This window comes from Globicephala melas, chromosome 1, assembly GCF_963455315.2.
Source record: "Globicephala melas chromosome 1, mGloMel1.2, whole genome shotgun sequence".
In the NCBI taxonomy this organism is placed as follows: Eukaryota; Metazoa; Chordata; class Mammalia; order Artiodactyla; family Delphinidae; genus Globicephala; species Globicephala melas.
Window position 1 is genome coordinate 73,628,949 of NC_083314.1, and position 13,459 is coordinate 73,642,407.

The 13,459-nt window shown below is 44.6% G+C and overlaps 1 protein-coding gene across 1 annotated transcript; it reads left to right on the top strand.

The window, feature by feature from the left end:
- Positions 1 to 12,742: 12,742 nt before the first annotated feature.
- SMIM42 (small integral membrane protein 42) lies at positions 12,743 to 13,086 on the top strand. Its single transcript, XM_060292031.1, is given in 2 exon segments — positions 12,743 to 12,752; positions 12,866 to 13,086. Coding segments are annotated over 2 exon segments (231 nt in total).
- Positions 13,087 to 13,459: the final 373 nt, after the last annotated feature.

Below are 13,459 nucleotides of genomic sequence, written 5' to 3' on the forward strand. Positions count from 1 at the left end.
GGAAGAGGGTCTGGGACGAAGGGCAAAACATCCTTTTACCTAACTGGGCATGTCATGGCAATCATCAGTTGGTGGTTTGCCTCTCAGGCTAAAGCTGACTGATGGTGGATACCTTCCATTTGGAAGGTGCCCAAATGCTAACTCTTATGGGCACATGGATTAGTTTCCTGGGAGCTCTCTCCATCGCACAGTCCCCTGATGGGACATCTGCTCCAGCCTAACTGCTTCCCACGAGGCCTCAGGTCCTGCCTTTGGCTGTATAACTAAGCTCCCCTGGCTACTGGTTTTCTTGGGAGGAGGACCAGCAAGATGGCTCCAGCTGTGTTGATTTTCACACTGTTCCTTTGACTTACAGGAAACTCACATGTCCCTGCTAAACCACATTGCAGGAGTGACAACCCTTTTTCCCCGTCAACCCTCACTCCTTATTCCAACGATCACAGAGAACAGATCAGCAAGCTCAACAGCAGATATCCAGCCACCAACTGAGATGCAGTCTCTCCTTGCCAACCCATCAATTTCTATGAGTGGTTCCCTCGGAGACCCCTCACTCGGGGGAGGTGAGGACAAAACGCACAGCACTCAATCCCTTGGCTGGTGACAGACACATGAATCCATCAATCCCTTTTCCCTTTCCACCTCCACACCATCTTCTGTTTATTTCCTGGGGAGGTAGAGGATGGGGTACTGGGCTATGGTTTGGGATAGCAGAACTGACTTGCCACCTCTTCATGGTACCTCTTGGTTTGGCAGAATAGCTGCCAAACCTTTTCCCTTTTCCCTTTCCACCTCCACACCATCTTCTGTTTATTTCCTGGGGAGGTAGAGGATGGGGTACTGGGCTATGGTTTGGGATAGCAGAACTGACTTGCCACCTCTTCATGGTACCTCTTGGTTTGGCAGAATAGCTGACAATTCCAGGGTACTGAATGAGTCCTACTTAACGTCCTGCAACAAAAACGCCATCTCGGGCTTCCCTGGTGGCGCAGTGGTTGAGAGTCCGCCTGCCGATGCAGGGGACACGGGTTCGTGCCCCGGTCCGGGAAGATCTCACATGCTGCGGAGCGGCTGGGCCCGTGAGCCATGGCCGCTGAGCCTGCGCGTCCAGAGCCTGTGCTCCGCAACGGGAGAGGCCACAACAGTGAGAGGCCTGCGTACCGCAAAAAAAAAAACACCATCTCCCTTGCCGAGAACACTTGTCAAACACCTCACACCTTCTCTTTTCTTCCCTTTGTCTGTGACTAGTTCCTTCTCATGTTTTATGTAACAACGTAGATAGCATCACTGCCGGGAAGAAATCTTAACACTGCCAAGCCTTAGGCAGGACACTGATCTATCACTTCCAAAGGTCCCCTTGCCTCCCTTATAACACTTAGTATGTTGTGTTCTAAATGACTCTTGATAGTATATCTTCCCCATGAGACCAAGCCCCACAGGGGCTGGGACAGTGTCAGTTTTGCTCATCTTTGTCTCATAATGCCTCACACACAGATAGCACTAGATACATGAATGAAGGATTCCTAGGCTTTGGCGAAGAGTCTGTGTGATTTGAAAGAGCCTGGGGTCCCGCTGACATGCCATTGTCCCTGCTACCTCTACGTGCCTGAGAACTGTTGTGCTCTACTCCTACTTTACATATCAGGTTATGTTGTTAGAACATCTCTGCAACATCTGAAGTGCTGTATTAGAAGCTGCACTTTTATAAATTAGTTTTATTCGATCAACCTGCCCTGTAAGCATTTGCAAAGTTTGCAAGAGAGGAAATTGTGAGACAGCCAAGGATGGGGGATTACCCTAAACTTCGGATCCGTTCCTCACAAGCCCAGAATCCCTTTCCCAGTTGTTTAGAAGTTTGACTTCATCCAGTAGGAGCTCCCTTCCCACTATTTCTCTGTGATGGAATGGAAAGGATTGCTTCTCCTGTGACTGCACTGCAGCCTCTGGCTGCAACATTCCTTCATTCATTTGTTCAACAAAATATTTTTAACTGACCTAGAAGGGCGGAGGGAGCTTTAATGTATGTCTAACCAGGGCCATTCAGGCTACTGGCAACAGGATGAAGGATGAACAGCTTTCCAAAATAAGCATATTCCTGTGCTCCGACACTAGGTAGAGTTCTCAGGAGCTGGAGCCACTCCTTCCTTCTCCCCTTTTCCTTCCTGTCCACCCCCCCACCAATGGAGCAGAAAGGAAGAGCTGTGCCACAGGCCTGTGGAAAAATGCCCCTTGGCTCTCAGAGCCCTGGCATGAAATGAGATATCGTTCTTAGGAAGCAGTCCCAGACAAAAGATCCTCCTAATGTCTCCTGCCCTGAATTGTCTGCTCTCTGTTTTAAAATGGGGGCAGCATTTTGTCTGAAGAGTCAAATTCCTGGATTAGCTGAAACATGAATTTATCCAGAATATCACATTTACCCATTTATCCAACAAATATTTGTGGAGCAGCATTTATATGCTAGTTGCTGGGGACACTAGAGTGAAGACACAATTCCTGCTCTCAAGGTACAATCTAGTGAGGGAAAAAAACAATTTCAGCACCAGGAACCATGACAGAGCTTTGCATCTATGGCCTGGAGATGGTGGAGGTTAGGGAAAGCTTCCCAGGGGAAATAACACTGGCTTAGCCTTAAAGTAGAAATTGACCAAGCAGGAAGGGAGAGGGGAGAGGTGCAGGATTGTGAGCAGAAAAATCACGAAGTACAGAGGCCAGGAAATAACAGAAGCAAACCCTTGCTGAGCACTGTCGGATGCCACTCTAAGAGCTCGACAAGTGTTACATCATTTGATTCTCAGAACAACTGTTTGAAATACATAGTATGCCTATTTGATAGATGAAGAGGTTAAGGTATAAGGTACAGATAAGGCAGGGAGAGGTGAAGTAAATGTATTGAACAAGATCACAGTTTACATTTTCTTTTAAACAATTACTTTTATTTTTCCTTTTTTTTCTTTTTTTTTTTTTTTTTTTGCGGTGCGCGGGCCTCTCACTGTTGTGGCCTCTCCTGTTGCGGAGCACAGGCTCCAGACGCGCAGGCTCAGTGGCCATGGCTCACGGGCCCAGCCGCTCCACGGCATGTGGGATCTTCCCGGACCGGGGCACGAACCCGTGTCCCCCGCATCAGCAGGCGGACTCTCAACCACTGCGCCACCAGGGAAGCCCTATTTTTTGTTTTATCCTTTCTTTTTTTTTAAGGTTGTGCTGGTTCTTAGTTGCAGCTCATGGGCTCCTTAGTTGCGACTCGCAGGCTCTTTAGTTGTGGTATGCAAACTCTTAGTTGTGGCATGCACGTGGGATCCAGTACCCTGACCAGGGATCAAACCCGGGCCCCCTCTATTAGGAGCTCAGAGTCTTAACCACTGCACCACCAGGTAAGTCCCAATCACAGTTTACTTAATAAGTGATGAAGCCAAGACTCAAACCAGGAAGTTTGAGTCCAGAACTGCTGTCCTCCACCACTTTGCTACCTGCTACTTCGGTTTGATGAAAGTTGTCTTTCATAAAGGAATATAATGTGCATGGGAAAGCATGAAAGGAAAAGAAACTAGGCAAGTAGGCATGGAAGGACAAAGTGAATGAAGAGTTTATATACCACATGGTGACATTTGGACTTTAAGATAACAGGGATCCAAATGATGGATTTTCAGGGGTAAGATGGTCTGACTTATTTATATATATTACTCTGTTAACATGAAGTAGGATAGATTATAAAGGCGTAGGACTACTAGAAGTAAGAAGAACATTGTAAATCAACTACAATTTAAAAAAAAAGAAGACCAATTGTTAAACTATTGCAGTGATCCAGGCAAGAACGAATAAGTACCAGGAAATAAAAGTTTGAACTAAGGTAGAAGCAATGATTATAAAGAGGAGGGGATGTGATTCAGAAGTGGGGTTGACAGTATTGAAACTAAGTGCAGGGACTCAGGAAGAAAGAGTGTTTTCTCATGACTCCCAGGTTTCTTATTTCAGAGACAGTATAGAGGAGAAGCAGGCTTGAAAGGAAAGATAATTAGAAAGAAATTGGATGTGAGGGTTTGAGATGCTCGTAGTAACGTTGAATAGTCAACTAGGCAAGACAATGGGCCATTACATTTAGGAGTGTGGGGTAAGGAATGAGATCTGGGCAAAGATACAGATTGGAGAGCCATTGGCAACAGGTTGTCACTGAAACCATGAGAATGGACGAAATCACTCAGAGAGGATTTCAGAAGATAAAGAGACTAAGAGACTGAGGGTGGACTCTAGGGAAACACCAAGCAAATAAAAAGGCAACGGGATGCAAGGGGACTAAGGAGAAGCCGAGGTAGGAGGGAAATTGTGCAGGTGTCTACTAAAACTAAGGGAAGCAAAGGGTTTCAAGAAAGAGGAGTTGGTCAGTTCTGAAATGTCAGGACAGAATTTGAAAAGTGTTCATACATTTGGGATGAAGAGGTTGTTGTTGGCTCTGGGGAAAAATGATTCATCGGTAGAGATGAATACCAGATCAAAGTGGGGTTAGAAGCAAGTGCAGGATGAAGGAGGTGGAAAGGGCCTTTCTCAAGAAACTTGACTTTGATGGAAGAGACAACACACATTGAGGAAGGGATTTTTCCTGTCTCCCTTTCTTGCTTTCCTTCTTTCTTTCTTCTTTTCTTTCTTTCTTCTTTCCTTCCTTCCTTCCTTCCTTCCTTCCTTCCTTCCTTCCTTCCTCCTTCCTTCCTTTTAAAGATAAGAGAGATGGGGCTTCCCTGATGGCACAGTGGTTAAGAATCCACCTGCCAATGCAGGGGACACAGGTTCGAGCCCTGGTCCAGGAAGATCCCACATGCCAAGGAGCAATAAGCCCGTGTGCCACAACTACAGAGCCTGCGCTCTAGAGCCCACGAGCCACAAGTACTGAAGCCCACAAGCCCGTGCTCTGCAACAAGAGAAGCCACCACAATGAGAAGCCTGCGCACTGCAATGAAGAGTAGCTGCCGCTTGCCGCAACTAGAGAAAGCCTGTGCGCAGCAATGAAGACCCAACGCGGCCAAAAAGAAAAAAATATGTAAATAAATTTAAAAAAAAATAAAGATAAGAGAGACTTAGCTTGGAGTATTAGTTTCCTATTGTGGCTGTAACAAATTACTAAAAACTTCATGCCTTAAAAGTACATAAATTTATTATCTTAAGTTCTGGAAATCAGAGGTCTTAAAATGGATGGGCAAGGCTGCATTACTTTTGAAGGATCTAGGAAAGAATCTGTTTATTTGCCTTTTCTAGCTTCTAGAGGCTGCTTGTATTCTTTGGTTTGTGGCCCCCTTCCTCCATATTCAAAGCCAGCAATAGAGCATCTTCCAATCTCTGTCTCTCTCTCTCTCTCTCTCTCTCCCTATCTCTCTCTCTGTCTCTCTGCTTGTGTTGTCAGATTGCTTTCTGTCTGACTTCTAAAAGGATGCTTGTGACTACATCTGGCCCACCCAGATAATCCAGGATAATTTCCCCATTTCAGAATCCTTAACTTAATCATATCTTCAAAGTCCCTTTTACCATGTATGATAACATATCCATATATTCCTGAGGATTAGGATGGGATATCTCTGGGGAGACATTACACAGCCCATCACTTGTAGTATTTGCCTGGCACATAGTAAGTGCTCAAAATATTATTACTGATAATAATACTTAAATTTATATGCTGAAGAGAAAGAACCATCAGAAAGACATTACAAACATAGGGAGGAGAGAGAGAGAGAGAGAGAGAGAGAGAAAGCAAGAACTCTTAGGCCAAAAGGGATGTGTCCAGAACACAGCTGGAGGCAGGAACATTGTGGGTCCCGGACATTAAGTGAGATAATATATACATACCTGGCAAAATGTTTAATATATCATTCAGTACATATTTGTTTTCCTCCTCTATTCCTTCAAGTGTGCCTACACCAGTGAAGGCCCATGGTATTATCATTATTTCAGCCTGACAACCCCACCGCATGCGATCACGTAAGCTCCCCCAAATTTCACCTCTGATTTATCGTTGTTTCTTCCATACATTCTGGCTTCGTGTCTTTTGCAAAATAGATGCTCAAATGTTTGGGGATGAACAAATAAATGAATTAATGAAAGAACAAATGAACAAACTTCAAAGGCTGGGAGAATATTGATTTAGGGTGATCAGAATGTAGCAGCTTCCAACAGTGAAGACTTCTGCACAAAGGCCTGAAAGGAGTGAGCTTAAAGAACAGAAAGGGAGGGCTTCCCTGGTGGCGCAGTGGTTGAGAGTCCACCTGCTGATGCGGGGGACACGGGTTCATGCCCAGGTCCGGGAAGATCCCACATGCCTCGGAGCAGCTGGGCCTGTGAGCCATGGCCGCTGAGCCTGCGCGTCCGGAGCCTGTGCTCCGCAACGGGAGAGGCCACAACAGTGAGAGGCCCGCATACCGCAAAAAAACAAACAAAAGAACAGAAAGGGAGGTTTTGCAGGTGGAAAGGATTCTTCAGAGGTGGAAAAGGGGAAGATGGGAGTGCAAGATGGTATGTGGGGGTCAAGTTTTCCCCCTTGAGTTTAAACACTGGCTGAGCTGATTGAGCAGGTAATCAGTAGAGGGTATTACAAGACCCAAGAATGAGTTTGTACTGATACAAGATAAACTAAGAATTGCTCTAGGATTCTGAAAGATTTAATAACAGCACTACAATAGGAAGAGCCTTGGAATAAAAAAAGCACTAGGTTGGACTTTTTTTTTTTCAGTTAAATGCCTGGTTCTGGAACTAAGTTCTGCATGACCTTGGCCAAATTACACAGTCTCTTTGAGCCTCAGTTGCCTGAAAGGATTAAGCCAGCTGATGCAGTTTAAAAAGCCCAGAAACTGGTGTAAAGAAAGAAATAGTACAATAAATTATTGCTATTACTGTCTCTCAGAGTTATGTTTTAAATAAAATAACATGTCAAAGCACCAAGGATAGTGTCTTAACAGAGGCTCAGTGAAGTTTAATTTCCTCTCTTCCATATTGGAAATTTAAACTAAATGCTCTGCATAAAAATTTTAAACTAAGTGCTCTCTGTAAAGAGGGAATGAGAGGCTCTGGAAGCAGGGAAGCTCTTGAGATTCTGTTACCATCATCTAGATGAGAAGACTCATATAGTAGTCAGGGGTCTCCAGAGAAACAGAACTAACAGGACTCTGTGTGTGTGTGTGTGTGTGTGTGTGTGTGTGTGTGTGTGTGTGTGTGTGTGTGTGTGTGTGTGTGTGTGTGTGTGTGTGTGTGTGTTATAGGAATTGGCTCACTTGATGACGGAGGCCCCGAAGTCTCATGATTTGCCACCTGCAAGCTGTCAGTCCAGGGAAGCTGGTGGTTTAATCCAGTCCAAGTCCAAAAGCCTGACAACCAGGAGCACTAATGTCTACGAGCAGGAGAAGATTGATGTCCCAACTTAGAGAATAAATTCTCTCTTCCTCTACGTCTTTGTTCTATTCAGACCCTCGGTGGATTGGATAAGCCGACCTGCGTTGGTGAAAGCAATCTTCTTTATTTAGTCTACCAATTTAAATGCTAATCTCTTCTGGAAACGCCCTCACAGACTTATGCAGAAAATTGTTTTACCCATATCTAGTTATCCCTCAGCCTAGTCAAGTTGACATGTAAAATTCACCATCACAACTCAGGACCTCCAGAGTACATGGAGGACCCATGTGTTAGGATCTAAGTGGTCAATGCATCACACCTCTTTTTTCCCCACCTGTGTACATAACAGGTTTCTTTTCTCCACCCAAGTTCTGAACCAGTGGAGATAGATAAATGAGGCAGACGGCAACACTCACCTTTATAACTGATAAAGACCATACTGGAAGGTATGGCTTAGGTATGCAGCCACCATGGGCTTCCTAACAGGATGGTGGGGGGTATTTTTGACCATGCCACACAGTTTGTGGGATCTCAGTTCCCTGACCAGGGGTTGAACCTGGGCCAAGACACTGAAAGAGTGGAGTCCTAACCACTAGGCTACCAGGGATCTCCCTTTTTTTTTTTTTTTCTAACAGGAATTTCAGAATTAGACTGACTCACTTTACCCCATCATAATTATCAGTGGCAAACCATAGGCCTCTCACTCGTGGGAGGTATACCTCTGTAAAACATATAGAAAGGAGCAGGTCCAAGTGGGTGCTCTCTGCACCTGGGGGAGAGGGAGTGAAAGCTGAGTGAAGAGAGGCCGGGAGTGTTAGTAATAGGGCTTCTGTCCTAAGAAAGAAAACATCAGGAATGTGGAGAAAGTGGTCCCCCAATACCATGTTCTTTTTTTTTTTTAATATTTATTTATTTATTTGGCTGCATCAGGTCTTAGCTGTGGCATGCAGGATCTTCGTTGCCATGGGCATGATCTTGGTTGCCACGCGTGGAATTTTTAGTTGTGGCATGTGGGATCTAGTTCCCTGACCAGGAATGAAACCCGGGCCCGCTGCATTGGGACTGGGAAGTCTTAGCCACCAGACCACCAGGGAAGTCCCAATACCATGTTCTACTTTGTTTTTTTTCCTTAGGCTTCCAGACATCACCATCCAAGTCAACAGATGGTGGCCCAGCCAGTGGTAAACTCTTCCTCAACACTGTGGTGGGTGACACAGTGGAGTTTCCCCTGGAGATACTGGAGGGAGCTCAAACTGCCTGGCCCTTTGTGACTTGTTTCTGGGCCCTGCCTCTCAAGGAACAAATGAAGGACAATTCAATCTGATATCTTTGGCAGTTGGTTCAGAAAATGATGAGTTGCTTGGCCATTTTCTGCAAGTCTGGGGAGCATAAAGGAAACCGCTAGGTCCAGAGTTTCATCAATAAAGTGAGTTAGGGCTTCCCTGGTGGCACAGTGGTTGAGAGTCTGCTTGCCGATGCAGGGGACACGGGTTCGTGCCCCAGTCCGGGAAGATCCCACATGCCGCGGAGCGGCTGGGCCCATGATCCATGGCCGCTGAGCCTGCACGTCTGGAGCCTGTGCTCCGCAACGGGAAAGGCCGCAGCAGTGAGAGGCCCGCGTACCGCAAAAAAAAATAAAATAAAATAAAGTGAGTTAGTGTTACCAATCAAACCACAGCCCCAGGTGAAGCATCAGACTAGAGAAGGATAAAAGAGTAGAAAAGATAAGAGATTGAGAAGTCCAGTCTGATTCAGGAGATAAGACCAATATGCCTGAAACAAGGAATTATAAAAGACACAGAAAAGAATCCTAATGGTTATGGGATTTCTTTTGAGAGGGATGAAAATATTCTCAGATTATATTGTGATGTTGTTTGAAGAACCCTGTGAATTTACAAAAAACAAACAAAAAACACACTGAACTGTACGGGGTGGTTTTTTTTTAGCCACGTCACACAACTTGTGGGATCTCTGTTCCCTGATTCAACCCAGGCCATGGCAGTGAAAGCCCAGAATCCTGACCACTAGGCCACCAGGGAACTCCCCTGAACTATATACTTTAAATGGGTAAATTGTACAGCATGTGAATTATACCTCAATAAAAGATGTTTAATTTTTTTTTTTAAAAAAACACAGTTGTAGTGGACTAGGAGAGGAGAAACCAGAATCCCAGTCCTTTACTTATTGTGCCAATAACTATGCGACCTTGGTCACTTTCCTTCTTCAAGCCTCAGCTTCCTCACCTGTTAGATGAAGGAGTTGGACTAGATGACCTGTGAGGTTCCTGTATTAGTTTCCTGGAGCTGTTGTATCAAATTACCACAAACTGAAAACAACAGAAAAGGGACTTCCCTGGTGGGGCAGTGGTTAAGAATCTGCCTGCCAGTGCAGGAGACACGGGTTCGAGCCCTGGTCCAAGAAGATCCCACATGCTGCAGAGCAAATAAGCCTGTGCACCACAACTACTGAGCCTGTGCTCTAGAGCCCATGAGCCACAACTACTGAGCCCACACGCCACAACTACTGAAGCCCACGTGCCTAGAGCTGGTACTCCGCAGTAAGAGAAGCCACTGCAATGAGAAGCCCGTGTACCCCAACGAAGAGTAGCCCCCGCTCACCGCAACTAGAGAAAGACCGCCCACAGCAAGGAAGACCCAATGGAGCCAATAAATAAATAAATAAATAAAATTTAAAAAATAAATTAAAAAAAATAAAACAACAGAAAGTTATTCTCTCACAGTTCTGGAAGCCATAAGGCTGAAATCAAGGTATTGTCAATACCACACTCCCTCCAGAGGCTCTAGGGGAGAATCCATTCCTTGTCTTTTCCAGGTTTGCTCCTAGGCTTATGGCTTCATCTCTCTCTGCTCTGTCTTTCCACTTGGATAATCTAAGATCAACTCCTCCTCTCAAGATCCTTAATTAAATCACATCTTTTGCCATATAAGGTAGCATCCACATGTTCCAGGGAATTGACATAGATATCTTGGGGGGAGGGGAGTAATTCATATACAGATCTTTGCAAGTCTATAGAAGAGTTGAGAGAACCAACTTGAGAAAATTTGAACTGCCTTATAGTCTCTAGACACACCCCCTTCTTCACTTCACTTCCATCCTAGTTCACATTTAAAATAACTTCCAATTGTATGGAATTTTATGGTTTGAATAGTTATTATGCATTTATCAGCTCGTTGCAGTCACATAAAAACCTGTAAATTTGTTATTATCACTATAATTACATTTCTAATGAGAAAATGGAGGCTGAGAGAGATTAAGTGACCTAACCAAGCTCACACATGCTGGAAAGTACCAGTGCTAGACTCTAGTCTTAGTCCTTGCCCTCCAAATCCTTTGGTACCCATTCTGCCATCACCTGACTGAATCTTGGTATAGCATCAGGAGTTTCCAAACCAGGATGGGGTAGAGGCACCTGGAGTAAATTCAGTTCTCCCTATTCCTCCTACTAAGCACAGCTGAAAACCCTGGACAGTTTATATAAAACCAACATAAGAAGATCTGAAAGGTGGGAAGAAAAAGGCAGACTGACTAGGGTTCTTGGAACCCAAAGCTCGACATAACAGTGAGTTCCCTGGGTTTTCATTTTGCCTCATATATATCATGGACTGGGTGCTGGAGAAGCAACTCAGAAATGCCAATGGGCACAGACAAAATGAAGTCCCAAGAAAAGCCTGCTTGCTTTCTCTAGCCAAAGGACTAGGGAAAAGGCAATCCAGCAAGACCGAGAACCTTTGGACGATAACTGCCTGACTCCAGCCAAACACCATGGAAAAAAATCATGGTCCTACCTCCAACCCTACAGGGAGGTGGAGACCCTAGACTTCCACCTTTGTCCAGCTATAATGAGGTTACATTCCCCATTCCCCATTCCCCTCACCAGGGTAGTATCCAAGAAGACAGAGTGGGGAGCCGGGCTTTCATTCCTGCCCAGAGGTAGCAAGTTCCCCATTCTGAGGTAATGACGCCCCTCCCCCTCCCCCTCCCCCTCCCTGCCAGAGTGTCAGAGGAGGCCACCTAGGGAGTCTGAAATCCTATATGCACCCCGAAATGAGGCGTTACCTCTCCCCTCTACTCTGGGTGGACAAAGGAGGCTGAGTGGAGAACCTGGACCTTCACGCCTGCCTGACATTCGTGAGGTGATGCCCCTTACCCACAACTGGCATGATGTCAGAGGAATCCTGCTAAAACAGATTTAGATAAGATCCAGAGTCTCATAACAACCAAAATGTCCAGCAGGCTATCAAGATCATAAATCATACCAAGAACCAGGAAAACCTCATCTCAAATTTAAAAAGACAATCGGCAGATGCCCATACCAAGATGATACAGATACGGGAACTATCTGACAAGGATTTTGAAGAATCGTAAAAATGCCTCAACAAACAATTATGAACACGCTTGAAACAAATTAAAAAATAGAAAATCTCAGTGAAATAATGGAAGATGTAAAGAAGAACTAAATGGAAATTTTAGAACTGAAAAATATAATTACCAAAATTAAAAACTCAACGGATAAGCTCAACAGCAGAATAGAAGGGACGGAGGAAAAGAATCAATGAACTTGAAGATCAAACAATATAAATGACCCAAGTTGAAAAAGAGTAATTTGGGTAAATACAATAGACTTTCCTTCTCCTCTTGTTTTCTAAATTATGTTTGAAAATTAAAGCAAAAAGCATAATATTGTCTAAATGGTAATTTCAATGTATGTAGAAGGAATATTTAATAAAATTATATTATAAATGGAGGAGGTAAAGGGACTTAAAGGGAGATGAGTTTCTACACATGTCTCCCACTGACAGAATGTGAACAATAGTTCTTCATGATGATGGAATCATTCTGTGTCTTGATTTCAGCATGGTTACCAGAATTTACTTATATGATAAAATGCCATATAACTATATGCACACATTATTTCAGTGTCCATCTACTGGTTTTGATTTTGTACTATAGTTGCACAAGATAAGCCACTGGGGGACACCAGGTGAAGGATACATGGAACTTCTCTGTATTATCTTTGTACCTTCCTATATATGTAAAATAACTTCAAAATGAAATTTTTTTTAATAAATAAAAGAGGATTGAAGGGACAATTTATGAGGCAATTAGGGAACTCTCTTTTCAATCTGGAGGCTAGACATGAAGGGAGGTGGTGCCCAGAAGATGGAAGTTTCTAGACACGAACCTTCAGGTCAGACCCTAGCCTTATCCTCAAGTGACATCACAAAGCCTCAGAAGCCCCACCTACCACTCAAAGGTTTTGCAAAGTGAACTATCATCTCAGGACTGTATTTGCATTGGAAGCAGTTGTTCAACCTTGCTGAGCAAACTGCTGTGCCTGCTCAGTTAATTAGGAAGGAAAATGACCCTATGTGAGCAACGTCAATAGTTTGACACTCATTCCTAGGCTATAACAAAGAGCAAGACCAATTCTCTTGGGGTTTTCTTGGTTGTGTGGGCAGTCTGCTTCTACCATATATCTCAGCTCTCTTTGAGAAATGTATTTCTTCCCCACAACTTCCAGCCTTCTTATGGGACAAGGGCACACTCACCATGGCCATATCTGATCCTGCTTACCTAGTACAAGTTCTCTCCTTCATTTCACTCCTGATGACTCTACTCATCCTGGTCTGGAAAGTAACCTAAGACAAAGGCAACAAGAACAGAGAACCAGACCGAAGAAAGGAGGCAACACCGCTGGCATGAAGGTCTGCTGTTCTTGGTGGAGACTCCGTTGAGGTGAAGACCTGGAGGCCCAAAAGGTAGGAGGTAGAGCCTGGGAAGGAAGAGCTGCTTGAGCCACCCTACCCCCCAATGCCAGAGGCTCCCCCCCAGGCCTCATTTCCCTCCTCCACCACCACCTCCGTTATAATTCACACTCATCTGCTGCTCTTGGGCTTCTCCAGCCTCCTGAGTTTAAATGTCTTCCCTCTGTGGAATCTTCCAGACCGAAATTATAAATGGCTCTTGATTTCTGCATTAACAGAGGAAAGGACCAAACTCACGGAGAATTGAAAATTGATTACCAAGCCCAAATTTTCCTTTTTATATTAGGTATGTGTTGACTCCTGGATATTGA